General features: G+C 36.3%; 1 protein-coding gene across 1 annotated transcript in view; it reads left to right on the forward strand.

Annotated features, from left to right (window-relative positions):
- The first annotated feature begins 6,960 nt into the window (after positions 1-6,960).
- Positions 6,961-18,033, forward strand: part of SULT1E1 (sulfotransferase family 1E member 1) — a 25,082-nt gene continuing 14,009 nt past the window's right edge. The window contains exons 1-4 of the mRNA XM_007112114.3: positions 6,961-7,069; positions 10,940-11,101; positions 12,893-13,018; positions 14,018-14,115. Coding sequence (XP_007112176.2) covers positions 10,951-11,101; positions 12,893-13,018; positions 14,018-14,115 — 375 coding nt within the window. The 5' untranslated portion in view covers positions 6,961-7,069; positions 10,940-10,950. The remainder of the gene's footprint in view (positions 7,070-10,939; positions 11,102-12,892; positions 13,019-14,017; positions 14,116-18,033) is intronic.

The raw sequence follows: 18,033 nt of genomic DNA on the forward strand, positions 1-18,033 counted from the left end.
TCTCCAGCATTTATTGTTTCTAGATTTTTGGATGATATATACAATGGAATATTACTCAGCCATAAAAAGAAATGAAACTGAGTTTTTTTAGTGAGGTGGATGGACCTGGAGTCTGTCATGCAGAGTGATGTAAGTCAGAAGGAGAAAAACAAATACCATATGCTAACACATATATATGGAATCTAAAAAAAAAAAAAAATGTCATGAAGAACCTAGGGGTAGGACGGGAATAAAACACAGACCTACTAGAGCATGGACTTGAGGATATGGGGAGGGGGAAGGGTAAGCTGTGACGAAGTGAGAGAGTGGCATGGACATATATACACTACCAAACGTAGGGTGGATAGCTAGTGGGAAGCAGCTGCATGGCACAGGGAGATCAGCTAGGTGGTTTGTGACCACCTAGAGGGGTGGGGTAGGGAGGGTAGGAGGGAGGGAGATGCAAGAGGGAAGAGATATGGGAACATATGTATATGTATAACTGATTCACTTTGTTGTAAAGCAGAACCTAACACACCATTGCAAAGCAATTATACTCCAATAAAGATGTCAAAAAAAATAAATAAAATAAACAAAAATTTATTTTCTCATAGTTCTGGAGGTTAGAAGTCCAAAATCAAGATGTCAGCAGAACCATATTTCCTTTGAGACTGTAGGTAGAATCCTTCCTTGCTTCTTCCTAGGTTTGATGGTATCTGTCAGTCCCTGTTGTTCCTTGGATTGTAGATGCATAACTCCAATCTCTACCTCCATCTTCACATGGAGTTTTTCCCTTATATCTTTACACTGTCATCTGTAAGGACATCATTATATTGGATTAAAGCTCCTCCCTACTACAGTAAGATCGTTACTAATATTCTGAGGTACCAGGGATTAAGATTTTAACATATATTTTGAGGGGACATAATTCAACCCATAACAAGCAAAGAGGGAACTCATTCTTACAAATTATAAATCTGCCACCATTTTTCTTCCTTTCTCCCTATTAGTAACCTTTCAAGAATATACACTATAACAGTTACCTCAGTTACCTCTGAAATTGACGAAGTAGAGGAATGGATCAAGATTCAAGATGGAATTCTTTCTTAGAAGATGGCCAAAATAGTAGAAAGTAGACTGACTACAGAGTGGAGATCAGAGCAGAAACCCACAGTTGCAGTGGACCAGCATAGGTGCAAGCTATTTCTGTGGCTTCAGATCTTCAGGAATTGCCCCAGTTCACCAGTCCCCTGGTGTAGTTGACTGTGAGATTCCTGTGAGCAAAAGGAATATGGAAATTACACCTGAGTCTCTATGCACAGTGGCAGAAGCCCTTAGGTAGGTTAGAATGATTATTCCTTTCAGAATTGGCTCAACTCTAGCTAGGCAATCTCATCAGAGACAGAACTATTGGGAGCTAGTGAAAAAAAAAGATGAAAATAAAGTAGGAATTCAATTTTCTGATTAAAGATTAGAGAATTACTGGACTTGACTAAGCAATTGGGGGAATATCTAAAAAACCGTCTCTTCTCACTCCCCCCAGATCTTTCTGGTTTCCACAGCTGTGGCATCTCCTCATGCCCTGAAGCCAATCCTGCTAAGAATGAGGATGAAGTGAGAAGATGAAGCTAGAGGTGGTGCAGGGAAGTGAGGTGTACTTAACTGCTACAGTCCTTTGCCACAGGGTTCTTTGAATGAGCTTTTGAATCAGTTGGCTTGGGTTCAAATCCCAAGTCAGCCACTTAGTGGCTATAAATTTTTGCTACTTACTTAACCTAATTGAACTTCTTTTCTTTTGTCTTAAAATTAGGATAAAAGCACTAACTGATGTGAGGAGAAAAAGAGATAATCTATGAAAAGTACTCAGCATAGTTCCTCAACAATGCATCTTAGATCCATCAGAGAAATGAGGTCACAGGGCAAACTGCAGCCCCCAAAACTGGAGAGACAGGAGAATACATAGAATGAGAGCCAATGAGAGTGAAAGCCAGTGGAGCCAGTAACCGGTAGGAACTGACGAAATGCTGGAGGCTCAGTGTGGATTAGTTTAAGAGTTAAAAACTCCTGAGGGCCCAGTCAGAGAAAAGCCCCAGGCTTTTGTGAGTTTTACTTCCAAGAGTCTCACCAGGTTATCATGTTGAAGAACAAATGGAGAAAAATCCCCTGGGTTCAGACAGTGAGAGGGGAAAAATAACCATCTAAAAAAAAAAAAAAAAAAAAAAACCTAAAAGGAAAAAATCAGAATGCAAATTTCAAAAGTACCTGAAATTAGAAGGCTTTGAAAAGTGTCTATAGTCATTAGTATCTTAATATAAACAGATGAAAGTAAAAATTCTAGTCATAGAGATACGGATGATAAATTGAACTTTGGGTCATTTATTTAGATGTTTGATATTGCATAAATCCAGCCACATATTAAAGGAGCTCTTATCCTTCGTCCTGCCTTCTTAATATTACAGTTACATAGATTTTCCAAGAGGAACATTATTTCATCAATATTATGCTTACTTTCTATGCAAAGCTCACAATGTCTTCATGATTAATATGTACAGAGACAGTATCAAAGTATTTGATTTGTGTCTGTGTTTATTTTTAAAATACATTTAGGCCTAGTTCAAATATGAGAAGTCTCTTCAAACTTGAGGGTCATGGAAAAAAAAGCATAGATTCATCTACTTAATAATGTCTTCCTGAATGTTAGAGGATATTTTGAAACTTAAATCTGCTTATAAATAAAAGTTCCATCTATGAGAAAGAATTGGAGATAAACAAAAAGAAAAATGTAGCTAAATATTCTGTCTAGTATTTGTACTGTTGAAAGATAATTGTCTTATTTTCTTCACCCTTCAAAATTCATTGAAAAATTTAAATATTTAAGGAAGTCTTTCCTAGAGTTTTTCTTTTCAGAATTTCAATGGCTATTTTTGCTCTGTGTCTTTCAAATAAACTTTACAACCAACATGTTTTGCCGAAGGAAAAAATAAAAATAAAAAAATAAACCTAGAGTGTCCTCCACAAAGAAAAGAAAAAGTTAAAGAAAAAGATCTTATCATAATCTTATCTCACGTGGCGGAAGGGAAATACTCAACTACAGCCCCCTCTGGGCTTCCTGTCTCATAAAGGGGAGGAAAAAGATAACAGAGGAGACCAAAGCAAGGACACTAGAGGAAATTCAAGTATGTGACACTATAGCAAACATTAAATACAGCCTAACACTTAGTCAGATAATATCCAAAATTCTTACAATACCAAAGTCTGGTGAGGATGTGGAGCAGTAAGAACTCTGGTTCACTGCTGGTGGGAGTTTAAAATGGTACAGCAACAGTGACAGTTCCTTACAACGTTAAACATAGTCTTAACCATTCAATCTCACAATAATACTTCTACATATTTATTCAAATGAGGTGCAAACTTATTTCCACACAAAAACCTGCACATGAATCTTAAGAGCAGCTTTATAGATACTTGTGAAAATTGGAAGCAGCCAGGAAGTCCCTCTAGAGGTGAATGGGTAAACAAATTTTGGTACTTCAGACAATAGGATATCATTCAGCAATTAAAATAAATCAGCTATCGAAGCACCAAAAGACGTGGAGGAACTTTGAATGTACATCGTTAAGTCAAAGAAGCTGATCTAAAAAGGCTACACATGCTGTTTGACTTCAACTGTATGGCATTCTGGAAAAGACAAAACTACAGATACAGTAAAAGAATCAGTGATTGTCAGTTCACAGGAGGGAAATCAGGATGAATAGATATTCTTGTGTGTCGGGGGTGGGGGGTGGTGTTGAAACGATTCTGTATGACACTATAATGGTGGATGCTTGACATTAAGCATTTGTCAACACCCACAGAAATGTACAATACAAAAAATTGAACCTTAATGTAAACTATGGACTTCATTTAATACTGATGTTTCAACAACGGTTCTTCAATTATAACGGATATACCACATTGATGCAAGATGTTAATAAATAGGAGAAAGCAAACAGGGGATAAGAGATATATCAGACCTCTCTCTACTATCTGCTCACTTTTGTAAACCCAAAACTGTTCTGAAAAATAAAGTCTACTACTAATAATAACAATAAAAACCACTCCGTCACACTGCCACAGTTTTTCACTATAAATATCGAAATCTTGTCATTTAGAAAACAAATGTTAGGACCCTCAAATTAGATCTAAAAGAAGTGTGTCACACAGAAGGAAAAGACAAGAGAGTGAAGGACAAGAGAGATGGCGTGAAAGACAAGAGAGAAGGTTAAATTTGTTCATATTAGCCTTTGCTCATACCCTAACTTTTTATTTATTTTTTTTTTTTTGTGGTATGCGGGCCTCCCCCTGCCGTGGCCTCTCCCGTTGCGGAGCACAGGCTCCGGACGCGCAGGCCCAGCGGCCACGGCCCACGGGCCCAGCCGCTCCGCGACACGCGGGATCCTCCCAGACCGGGGCGCGAACCCGGTTCCCCTGCATCGGCAGGCGGACGCGCAACCACTGCGCCACCAGGGAAGCCCACCCTAACTTTTTAGATCAAAGAATATCTTGGTAAACAATGAAGGAAACATCACAGATCCTTATCATTAAATAATGATAATTTACGGGCTTCCCTGGTGGCGCAGTGGTTGAGAGTCCGCCTGCCGATGCAGGGGACACGGGTTCGTGCCCCGGTCCGGGAAGATCCCACATGCCGCGGAGCGGCTGGGCCCGTGAGCCATGGCCGCTGGGCCTGCGCGTCCGGAGCCTGTGCTCCGCAACGGGAGAGGCCACAGCAGTGAGAGGCCCGCGTACGGCAAAAAAAAAAAAAAAAAAAAAAAAAAAGATAATTTAAAAATTAAGTTAAGCTACACAGCAGTGTTAAATATTACAGTCCCTATTAAATTTGTATATTTAACAATTAAATGTTTTAACACATTTTATTCAACTCAAATAAATATAAAAAATAAAATGACCAACTACATAAGACCAAATAATATACAATCTAAAATTAAGCCCCTGGTTAAGCCTGCTCTACTTTGATTTTCTATCATGAAAAATTACCAATTTTCAAAAACCACCTAACTGTTCATTTTATTTTATTTTTTGTTTGTTTGTTTTGGGGTTTTTTTTGCTTTTTTTTATTAGAGTAAAATTGCTTTACAATGTTGTGTTAGTTTCTGCTGTACAATGAAGTGAATCAGCTGTATGTATACCTATATCCCCTCCCTCTTGTACCTCCCTCCCACCTCCACCCCCCCATCCTACCCATCTAGGTCGTCACAGAGCAGCAAGCTGAGCTACCTGTGCTATACAGCAGGTTCCCACTAGCTATCTATTTTACACATGGTAGTGTATTTATGTCGTAGGGCTGGATATTAATGCCTTTTACAATTAACAACCACAGTTCTCTTAACTCCTTTTTTTTCTTGAACACATGAGCCACTTTCATTCAGTTAATATGTATTCAATGCCCAGCCTGCTAAATGCCATGCAGTGAGCTAATTACAGAATAGCACTCTGTTTTAAATGTATACACAGACTAATAATGGAGTTGGACAAGTAAATTTTAATTACGGCACAATGAGGTAAATGCTAAATAGGATGCGGTGCAAGGTTTCAAAGGTCACTTGGAGGGATATTCAGCCTTGCAAGAGTCAGGAAAAGCCTTTCAAAGAAAGTGCAATCAAATTAGAGTCAAGAGACAAAGGAGAACTAATCAGGCTTTGAACTAACTGGGTTGGAGGTATTGATGGGGGTATAAGGTGGGAGCAAAGGAGAATATCCTCAGCTGAAGACAGAGTAGGTGCAGAGACATGAAAAGAAAAAAATGTGAAGGATTCATGCGTTCCAAAACCCTTGGACATTTTTTGAATTGAAGTATAGTTGAGGTAAATATTACATAAGTACAGGTGTACAATATAGTGAGTCAAATTCTTAAGGGTTATACTCCATTTATAGTTATCATAAAATATTGGCAATATTCCTGGTGTTGTACAATATATCCTTGTAGCTTATTTTATACCTAACAGTTTGTAACTCTTAATCTTCTATGCCTATCTTTCCCCTCCCTCCTTCTCTCTCCCCACTGGTAACAGCTAGTTTGTTCTCTATATCTGTGAGTCTGCTTTTTTTTGCTATATTCACTAGTTTGTTGTATTTCTTTAGATTCCACTTATAAGTGATGTCATACAGGATTTGTCTTTCTGTCTGACTTACTTTACTTAGCATAATGCACTCCAAATCCATTTTTGTCATTCTCTTATCTAAATTCCAATGGTGCCAATGGTGCCAATGGCTAACTTTACCTGGAAATTTCACACTGTATCATTGAACATGTGATTGGGAGCAGAGAGAAGTGAGATTTTAAAAATAATAATCCAAAGGTGAGTGCTGTTTACATTCTTTCCTTAGCTGTCACCAGTTTTTGATTTTCAGGGATGCTTAAGAGTTAAAGGCAAAGATTTTTAAATAGAAGGTGTTTTCCAAGTGACTTAGGACACAAGCAAATACCACAATGCCTTCTTTGACAGGTCTCCCTAAACTAATCTAGGTATCCTGATCCAGGGTCCTCGATGCCCTCCTGTTTCTTCTCTGTTTCTTACTCCCCTAGTAAGTTTATTCTCTCAAAGGTCAAGCCCACCCATTTGATTATTCATCAGTGAATGAGTAAGGGACACTGTCTTCCAAGCTCTCTTATACTCTGTTGCATCATGTTTACATTTTTCTCCCTCTACTTTGCCTTCACTTCCTCTCCCTCCTTCTCCTCAACCCACAGATGGCTATTGGCAGATTTAGAAATTTGATCATGAACCAAGAATGAAAAATAACAAGAGAATTTCTACATCTCTGTATGAATAAACATGACTCTGTGTGGCTCACTGCATCTGCAGGTATGATTCCATATTTGTATTACTCCATTGCAACACAAACTCCAGAAAGCCTAGCCCTACAGACTAATCTCCGCCTCCTTCTCTGGCATTCAGAATAAAAGCTCACCAGAAACATTCCAAATGCACTGCAGTTTTCATCTTTTTTTGCAGCTTGAAACCTGAATGGAGATTTGAAGAAAACTGGATTGGATCACCAAGTTTCTTTCACAGGACCGTCTGGACAGGTTTTATCTCATTATTGCTGACATTAATATTTAGATTTTAGATATAACAAATACAGAATGCAAATTATTTATTACAAAACTGTTTTAAAAAGGAAATATAGAGATAATGAAGTTTTTATCAATACTTTAGTCACTTAATGTACAAGTAAAGCTTTATTAAATCACTTATTTATCATTAAAAATAATATCTTGTATTTATATAATGTTTTGCTGTTTAAAGAGTTTTAACATAACACTACAGTATCCTAATTGCCTTGTAAGTCCTACATGTTGGACATGTTCTCTATTTTACTGATAAGAAAACAAAGCAACAGAGTAGAAAAGTTAGAGGGGAGACTGAATTCTAGTCAGGTGTTTACTTCTGTGAAATATGTCAGAAGCAGTCTATTACCACCAGAGGCCTTGAAAATATTACTATCACTTTTAAGTGAGAGATATCAGATACACAAGAGCAGAAATCCAAGCCCTTGGTAAGTTGTTGACAAGTAGACCATTGTCAGGATAGTACTTATTTTATCTAGGAGAATTTAGTGGAACCTAGAGAGCCCGAAGAGATTTGATTTAACAATTAAATAATTGAATTTAATGAGGATTTTTTAGCACCTATTTAGTGACACAGTGCTGAGGTTCTGGATAGAATGATGTACAAGAGGATATTCTCTACTTTCAGCCACTTTGTGCAAATCCAAGTAAGTCGAAGAAGGTGAGGCTGAAGTGAGCTCTTTGCATCTACACTCACCCTGGTATTCAGCACTTATCACTGTGCTTGGTAACCACAGAGGAACTCAGACAGAGAGTACTTGCTGAATGAAAGGCAGATTGGGAGTGAAGGAGGGGAGGATGGAGAAACACAGAAAGAAAAAGAGGAAGGAAAGAAGAAATAAAGAGAAAGAAGAAATATTTCTTCCTTCAACTGAATTTATGAATCACAGTTTTAATAATTTTTGTTGGTATTTCTAGACAACAGTAACCTACATACTCAGTTAGAAAATGAAATTGACAATTTCTAACTGAAATAGGTCTTTTGAGAAAGAAGAAAGAAGCTAGAGGTGAATCTGTACATTGTGATGTGAGATAATTTATTAAAAGAAGTTGGGTAAACAAAGCAAGAGATTTTATTATATGCCACCTAGTTTAACTATGAGATTTAAATTGACCATGAAGGGTCAGCCAGAAGTCAGTCAACTGCTTGATAATAAATCAGCTACTCCCGATTGACTATAAGCCAATTCTTACAAACTTGGCAGAACATCAAGAAAGTTGTTCACATGAATAAACAAATCAACAGACAGGGCAAGAGATGCCTTCCTCACACAGTTTTTTCTAGTGATTATATGAACAATAGACTTCTATGCAAACCATTAAGAAAGTTAAAGACAACTGGAAATACATGATGGGAAAACTACAGATATCTTCAATTTATAAATAAATAATAAATTACTAGCTATACATCAGTTAGGACAAAACAGTACTCCTGATGGGCAAAATTGATCAAAATGATTAAAAGAACCAATAAACTTATGAAATACGAAAACATGAAAAATTATAAAATATCTATGAAATACAGATTTTAAATAATATATATTCAATTACGAAATATTGCAACAAATAAATTTCCAATAGTGTTGATGCAGTGAGAAAATAGGCAATTTCATATACCGCACAAATGTGCACACTCTTTTAGTGATTTGTTAAAGACAATTGCCAATTTCGTAAGTGTGTATACCTTTTACTTTGGCAATTCCATCATCACTGCAAAGATAAGTGTGAAAAGATATACGCGCGAAGAAATTTGCTGCAGTACTATTTTTATTGGAGAAAAGGAAAAACAAGGATTCCCAACAATAAAGAGTTGTATCATATATGTTCCATCCATACTATGGATTGCTATGTGTTATTTATAAGAATAAAAACAGAATTTATGTACCAGCACCAAAATATGTTCACATCATACAGTTCAGTGTAAAAATAGATTACAAATGAATGTAAAATAGAATACAAATTAAACTACACTCATAAGAGTATAGATTTTATATATACTTAAATATTTAGAAACTTAAAAACAACATTATTAGGAATGGTCATTTCTTATGTGTAGAATAAAGAGACCACTTTCATTTTCTCTATATCATTTAGTGTTTTCAACATGTCAAAAATAAGGATATTTATATGTGCATGTTTACATGAATGCATGAATGTGTGCGAATTTATCCTTCCTTATGTAAGATGGATATGGTTCAATCCTCAAAGAGTCTCCTGCAGGACAAACCTAACTTAATCTATAATGATGTCTGCTTTTTCATAGAACCTCATGACATATGCAAAAGGTTTTAAAATAAAACTTTTCAGGTCTGGCAAAAAGTGTCTAATAAATAACAACCATTTCCTTTCCTAGGGCGGTTGTAGAAAGAAAATAGGCACTTCTTACAGTGAGGCCAGCTGGAAGGCTATTTTCATATTCAGTCAGTAGTTGTTGAGCTTCCTAACTAGGGCAGTGACCATGAAGATAGAAAAGAGAAGAAAATAATGGAGATGGAATCAATGGGTTTGAGTGCCTGGTACTAGTGAGGGAGAGATAGGAAGTAACATCTGGAAGTTTTCACCTCTACTGTTTAGCCTGAAATGTAGTAGGGAAAACACTACCAGAAGGAGCTTTCAGTTAAGTCAGTGGTCTAAATACTTGGTTTGATTTGTAGGTCACATCTTTCTAAAATTTTACCATCAGGTATTTCTTCCTTTGGGTTAATGCATTTGTTACAATATCTGCTAATTTCACTTCCTCTTTAGAGTGTACTTCTCATAGTTTGGGATGCTCTGTATTAAAGGAAACACATTAGGTGACTAAAAGAACTACTGCCTCCAAGAGGCTCCTGTTATGGTATGAACTTTCTGAAAAAGACAGTAAAAGCCACAGCAGTCACAAATGTATAGGGGTATAACAACTTATCTGGCAGTTTTTTGGGCAAGGGTGGATATTAGCTGTAATGCTAATATCAAAGAAGGACAACATTTGTTGAGATGCTATATCACAAACTCAGAACAGAGTAAGTTTGGGGAGTAAAAATGTAGTGAAAGAAGTTGAAAGCCAATAAAGGAACGTGTGCTTAATTAAAAATTTTAAGACTAACTCTGACATGAAATGATTTAACATGGGATCAGGAGAGGAACTGTCAATGATAACCATGTTGTTTAACTTTATAATTGTCACACAAGTCACTCAATGGGAGTGTCGACTTCTTTACTGATCAAGTGAGAGAGAAAAGTATAAGTAATGCTAGGGGTCACACAGGAATCTTCTCTACCCTCAAGAATCTGTGTCTTAGACATGTCCATTACAGTGTCATTAATTTCATCTTCTTTTTAATACACTCAACAAGCATTTGACTTTTTTTTCATTAAATGAAACATATTCAGGAACTAAGGAAGCTCTGACTTTGATATCTGGCAATAGCTATCAAATGTGACCATCAATCTTTATTGTTATTTAATGTATACAGAATTAATCAAAGTGATTTTTTGCCAAAGTATTGTATTTTCTCAATCTCTCAGCTTTTTTATATGCCCCATCAATTTTGACAGAGAAATGAAAGGCTCTGTTGAATGTATCACACATTTTGTACATAACTTTGAAACATCTTACTTTATTGTGCTTTGTACTTATTCTTTCATATGTTAGACTTATTAATAGGATTAGAAACTCTTAAAACACCAAGGCTATGTTATATCCTTCTTTAATATGCCTTTACCCCATATGCTCAACAGCTAAGAAATGCTAGACACCCAAGAGAAACTCAATGTACAGGGCTATTATTAATGTTAAAACATTTTAAAGTACATACAAAGTGGAAAGCATACGTTTTTATCTTTCAGTGTACCACTCTATGATGAATTCTTCCAAACCTGCCTATTTAGATTACTTTGGCAGAATCCATGGAATTCTACTGTATAAAGAATTTATCCAATATTGGCATGATGTGGAGGAATTTGAGGCAAGGCCAGATGACCTTGTCATTGTCACCTATCCCAAATCTGGTAAGTCTCTTTGTTATGTCAAAGTTGTTCCCTTTTCACCTGGAAAAGACAAACCCACCTTGACTGGTAAATATTGAGCCATTCACCCCTCCCACACTCATTCCCTATATTAAATAAGGACAGATATAGTAGTTTTGGTATAGACATAGAAAAAGTGGCATACGATAGCTCTATTCTAAGACCACAATCTGTACCTATAATTTGAGCAGCACTGACAAATGGGTATTGTTGGCCACTTTAGAAAATCACATAATATAGATGGATGAATATGGAACCATAACTAAAATTTAAAACTACCCACTGTGTTTACCTTATGTCATTATTGTCATTGTTGTATAGACAAAGTATAAGAAATTTTCACAGATTTTTTAAAACTTAACACTTTTTCAGCTAACCAGCTCCTCTTTATAAAGTCCATCTCTGAAACTCTATTTGCAAGCAACGTCTTTTTTCCTGAAATTAGCTTGTTAGTCATAACTCCAGAGTCTTACAATCCTAGACCTTTAGAAATTAGAAAGGTCCAGTACAGACTTCTTCTCTATCTTCTCTATCTCTGTCTTCTCTATCTCTAACTGTTCCAATTAGCACTTAAGTATGTCAAACACTAAATATGTCTTTGACTACTCTGACTGTAAAGAGCTCCTACATTTCTCTTCCTTGTCTAGATCTATGTCAGCACAAAACCAGTCACATGAAGAGGACACCTGAGAGCTATTCCAGAGTCAATTTCTCTTACTTCTGCATCTCCCATATTCAATCAATCAATGTGTTTTGCCCATTTAATCTCTTACAGGTCTCTTGTCACCTTTCTTATTGACCCCTCACTCCATTGTTTTATTTACTTTGGCTCTAGAGGAATTCTTCCAAAATATAACCATGATAATCTTGCTTTTTTGCTTAATGTATGCTAATGCCTTTGAAAAACTTTTAGAAAACAACTTGAACTCTAGTATGAACTACAAGGCTTTTTAGGCTCAGTGTCTGGTTGCTGCTGTAAGCTCATCTCCACCTATCCCTTCAGGTAGCCTCTGATTTAGTCTTCATAATCTATATCCAATTTGTTTCCTTGTCACTTTACTATTTGGAAGTATCTGGCCTTTGATTAAAAAAAACAAACAGATCTGGCTGGTAGACCACTTTCCTACCTTACAAAACTTGTGAATTTATGCCAATAATTTGTTAAAGCTAAGCTCAATTATCATGGTCGCTTGAAGGCATTTCTTGTGGAAACATCACGGCAGCAGCAGAAGCACACAAAGTTCCTCCTTTACAGTCCTTTGAATCCCTGTGTCCAACTGTATTACAACATCTTAAGGAAAAAGAAGTGTTGTAATTATTGAGCATTCTTTCTGACTTTTCAGAAGGCCTATGAACATCACAGGACAAGGGCCAGATTTATTCTTTTCTATATACTCTGTACTAGGACTCAACCTGAGGCATAGAATCTATCCAGAAAATTTGTGGATGAAAGCATGCTTACTTTTTAGCTGTAAAAATTTAGTTCCAAGACTGTTATCAGCTTGTACAATGTCACAATTCATCATCGACAAATTCAGATTTCTACCACAGGTGTATCTATTACAATGTTCTTCCTTATTTATTAATGCTATGTTAGGATCCTATAAGATTAAATTTTAGAAGAAATATTTCTTGAGTCCTGTGGTTATTCTGGCGTCTTTCAAATACTATTGCATTGGTAAATTCCTATTTATCCAACTATAAATCTATCACTCCCTGCATCATCAGCTATGCATCATCAGCGGGAGACTCAGATTTGTTTAATTTTTTCAGGCACAACATGGGTTAGTGAAATTGTATACATGATTTATACAGAGGGTGATGTGGAAAAGTGCAAAGAAGATGCCATTTTTAATCGAATTCCTTACCTGGAATGCAGAACCGAAAAGGTGATGAATGGTAAGGCTTAAGTTAATTTTAAAAGCTATATACACATTTTAAGTGTGGGTGTAAATGGTGCAAGGAAAGAGACTATAAGCAAAAGTGGCAATTAGTATTATGTCTTCTACATAGGTAAGAATGTAAATTTAATTTTAAATCTTGACAGAGTTTATGGTATAGCATATGCCTGGAAGAGAGTGAATAAGGATAGCTCTGACATGCTTTCAGCAGAGCCTAGTAATATGTGAGCATTTATCTCTTTATGGGATGTATGCAACAGTATTTTAAATGCCAGGAAAATATCCATAAATTTTTCAAAGATATATGCAAAAATATTTTTATCACAGATTCTTTTAATATTATGAAAAATTAGAAACAATATATATGTTAACAACAAAAGAAGAGTTAAAAGTGATATGAAATCATTAAACATGTTATGATGTCATATGTTTCTTGACATTGAAGTGTTGCTATAATTTATCGAGAAAAATGTAATTAGGGGACTTCCTTGTCTGTCCAGGGGTTAAGACTTCACCTTCCAATGCAGAGGGTGCGGGTTTGATCCCTGGTCAGGGAGCTAAGATCCCACATGCTTCACGGCCAAAGAACTAAAACATAAAACAGAAGCAATATTATAACAAATTAAATAAAGACTTTAAAAAATGGTCCACATGAAAAAAAATCTTAAAAGAAAAGAAAAATGCAATCAGAAGATATTAAAATTTTCATCTGTGTGTGTGGTATTTGTATGGCTGTGAGTCTGGGGGTATAGACATCCTTGTATGGAAGGATGCTTACCAAAATGTTAATAATGATTTTTTTCAAAGGTGAAAGTTTATTTGATCTCTTTTTTCTTTATAATTTTCTCTACCTAAACTTCTGTCATAGTGAATATGTATTATTATTATGAAAACAATACAGAATATATAGTTACTTTTATTTTTTAAAATCTATGAAAATCCATATAAATATTTATAATTTTTGAAGTTGTCTAACTTTTGTTTTTTTAAAAATTAGGAGTAAAACAATTGAAACAGATGGCATCTCCTAGAATAGTGAAGTCTCATCTGCCACCTGAGCTTCTTCCAGCCTCATTTTGGGAAAAGAACTGTAAGGTAACCAGAGTCACGTTCTCTTAGAACTTCACCGAACTCAAAGAATTTTACAATGATAAAGTTATGTAACATCCTAACTGTGTCTTATACACACTTGTTTATTTATTCCTTCATTGAATCTATAGACATTTTTTTAAAATGTGGATCATAGTCAGTATAGTTAGAGAGTCTAGATTTCTGTTCTAACTCCAGAGGTGATTCTGAGAAAAACAGGTAAACTCTCTAAGCTTCAGTTTCCTCATCTATAAAAGAAGGATAATAATTGCATTCCGCATCGCGTTGTTATAAGGATTAACTAAAATAATTCTTGTAAAGTGCTTAACATAGTACCTAGCATGTTATAAATAATATATGGTAGCTACTTTTGTATTTGCTCTTATTAGTAATTGCATTCAATATACTCTTTTTGCAAACTATTGTGCTTGGCATTGTGAAGCATGCAAATGAACTAGGAAAGGATAGACCAGACAAAAATAATATAATAAGTATTTACTGAGTGCCTATCATGAGCCAGCAATATGACAATTAACAAGATGCATGCAATCCTTGTCTTCATGGACACATGGTCCACAGGGGGAAAGTGACAAATAAACAAACAATACATAAGGTACTATAAGTCAAGTAAGAGAAGAATTCTAGCCCAGATATTGAGGGCAGAGAAGTTATCCAGGAGCAAGTAACATCTCAGCTGATATATGAAGGATGTATAGGAATTAGTCTATATAATCCCAGAGGCAGCCCAGTGAAACCAGTTCAATTTAGCTGGAAATCTGAGTGTCCATACTAGCTGGATGAGTGAAGGGAGATAAGCTGGGTTTGTTTATAACAGATATGGAAGCCAATTTAGAAAGTTTGGGTTCCACTTTGATGATAATGAGGAGTTACAGCCATATTAAGCTGCTGATTTATATGGTCAATTTTGCTTTTTAGAAAAAATAATACATGGACTCTTAAAGTACAGGCAAAACATTGTCTTAAAACACTGAAGCTGTTTCTCAAGACCTTACTAGCTTTATTAAGACACACTATGACCCATACTAAACATATAAGATATTAAAGCACTATATGTAGTCATTACTGACAAAAAAGGGGATCTGAGTCATGAAACATTTCCATTTTGTACTCTGACGTAACAGGGCATATATGACATTTTCTGGAGATCCATGGTGCAAAATTTTGAAGATTCCAATGTTTTTTGTTTGTTTGTTTGTTTGTTTTTATCATAGGCAATCTTAGAGAGATCACATACATCTTGATGAAATCGTTCCATACATAAGAGCTCTCTCTCTTTAATAAACATTATTTATGTATCGTTAGGGAAACATGTCATTACTATTTTTTCAAGAGATTTGGCCAAGTTACTTTTTTTCTTTGGAGAATGGGATGAAGACTTGATATTACCCCCTTTATTTATTTTTTTTAATTTTTAAAAATTAAAAAAAAATTATAAATTTATTTATTTATCTATTTTTAGCTGTGTTGGGTCTTCATTTCTGTGCACAGCCTTTCTCTAGTTGCAGCGAGCGGGGGTTACTTTTTATTGCAGTGCAATAAAAGTGCTTCTCATTGCAGTGGCTTCTCTTGTTGCGGAGCATGGGCTCTAGGCTTGCAGGCTTCAGTAGTTGTGGCGTGCAGCTTCAGTAGTTGTGGCGTGCAGGCTCAGTAGCTATGGCACATGGGCTTAGTTGTTCCACGGCATGTAGTATCTTCCCGGACAAGGGCTTCAGCCCATGTCCCTGCATTGGCAGGTGGATTCTTAACCACCATGCCACCAGGGAATTCCCCCCCTTTACTTTTAAATCAAAATACATACTGTACCTTTATAATAGCCCCAGTCTTCACAAAACTGCTGATCATCTCAGAGATCATCAAAGACTAGGAGACAATTGGATGGATTCACATCCTGAGTACTTCCAGGGTGATTCACTGGTAGGCAAGAAGAGAGGTAGATTGAGACTGTTAGTAAAACTGTGTTTGGAGTGTTGGACTAGTAACTTTAAGTGGTAAAAAAAAAAAAAAAGGGAACAGGCTAATAGATAAAAGAAACAATTGAGGCCAATAAACTTGAGAACTTGGAGTTGTTGCAGAAGAGGTATATTCCTGATAAGAAAGAAAGAATAAAGAAACAGGACTGTCTTGGAAGATAACATGGTGCTCAAGGACAAGCCTTCAGAAACTTTAGGGTACTGACAAGTTTCAAGATTTGGCTAAAAATATTGTTAGGTGAAGTAAAAGAGAGGTAATGATCAATGACCACATGAACCTAGAGAATCAGATGGTTCATGCATACAGACACTAAAATTATACAGTGTGGTGAAAAGTTTTGGTATGGAGAGTAACACTATGAGGCAGGTGTTCAAATCTTCAATTAAAGCAAGGGAATAACCACAAGCTTAAAAATGGCTCAGCTGGTTGAAGTATGAATTATTATAGGATCAGGGGTTTTTCAAGTGTAGGAATTTTAAGATAGATTATGATCCCAAGTGAATTGTGGGCAAACTAGAAACTTTGACCTGAGAGAACTGAGTGGAAAGACCTAGATTTACCTCAAAGGCAGGAAGAGCATGTGCAGTGAAAAGTTAGGGAAGAGAATAGGATCTTCCAAGAAAGAGATAAGACAAACGGATGGAAGTTTAAGGAAAGAAGAATTGCTTTAACTTCCCACCTTCCCCCGCCCCACATCCTGGAGAATAAAAACTTTCATGGAGGAACTGGAGCAAAGGTTTAAATATGGATAGTATTTTTTTAAATTTAATTAATTAATGTATTTATTTATACAGCAGGTTCTTATTAGTTATCTATTTTATACATATTAGTGTATATAAGTCAATCCCAATCTCCCAATTCATCCCACCAACACCTGCACCCCGCTTACCCCTCTTGGTGTCCATATGTTTATACTCTACATCTGTGTCTCTATTTCTGCCTTGCAAACTGGTTCATCTGTACCATTTTTCAAGATTCCACATATATGCGCTAATATAGGATATTAGTTTTTCTTTTTCTGACATACTTCACTCTGTATGACAGTCTCTAGGTCCATCCATGTCTCTACAAATGACCCAATTTCATTCCTTTTTATGGCTGAGTAATATTCCCTTGTACCACAACTTTATCCATTCGTCTGTCAATGGACATTTAGGTTGCTTCCATGACCTGGCTATTGCAAATAGTGCTGCAATGAACATTGGGGTGCATGTGTCTCTTTGAATTATGGTTTTCTCTGGGTATACGCCCAGGAGTGGGATTGTTGGGTCATATAGTAATTCTATTTTTAGTATTTTAAGGAACCTCCATACTGCTCTCCATAGTGGCTGTATCAATTTACATTCCCACCAACAGTGCAAGAGGGTTCCCTTTTCTCCACAACCTCTGCAGCAATTGTTGCTTGTAGATTTTCTGATCAAGCCCATTCTAACCAGTGTGAGGTAATACCTCACTGTAGTTTTGATTTACATTTATCTAATAATTAGTGATGTTGAGCAGATTTTCATGTGCCTTTTGGCCATCTGTATGTCTTCTTTGGAGAAATGTCTATTTAGGTCTTCTGCCCATTTGTTGTTGTTGTTGTTGTTGTTGTACGCGGGCCTCTCACTGTTGCGGCCTCTCCCATTGCAGAGCACAGGTTCCGGAAGCACAGGCTCAGCGGCCATGGCTCACGGGCCCAGCCGCTTCGCGGCATGTGGGATCTTCCAGGACCGGGGCATGAACCCGTGTTCCCTGCATCGGCAGGCGGATTCTCAATCACTGCGCCACCAGGGAAGCCCTTTGTGTTTTGTTTTTTGTTGTTGTTGTTCTGCCCATTTTTTGATTGGGTTTTTGTTTTTTTAATATTGAGCTGAATGAGCTGTTTATATATTTTGCAGATTAATCCTTTGTCCATTGATTCATTTGCAAATATTTTCTCCCATTCTGAGG

This window comes from Physeter macrocephalus, chromosome 7 (assembly GCF_002837175.3).
Source record: "Physeter macrocephalus isolate SW-GA chromosome 7, ASM283717v5, whole genome shotgun sequence".
Classification (NCBI taxonomy): Eukaryota; Metazoa; Chordata; class Mammalia; order Artiodactyla; family Physeteridae; genus Physeter; species Physeter macrocephalus.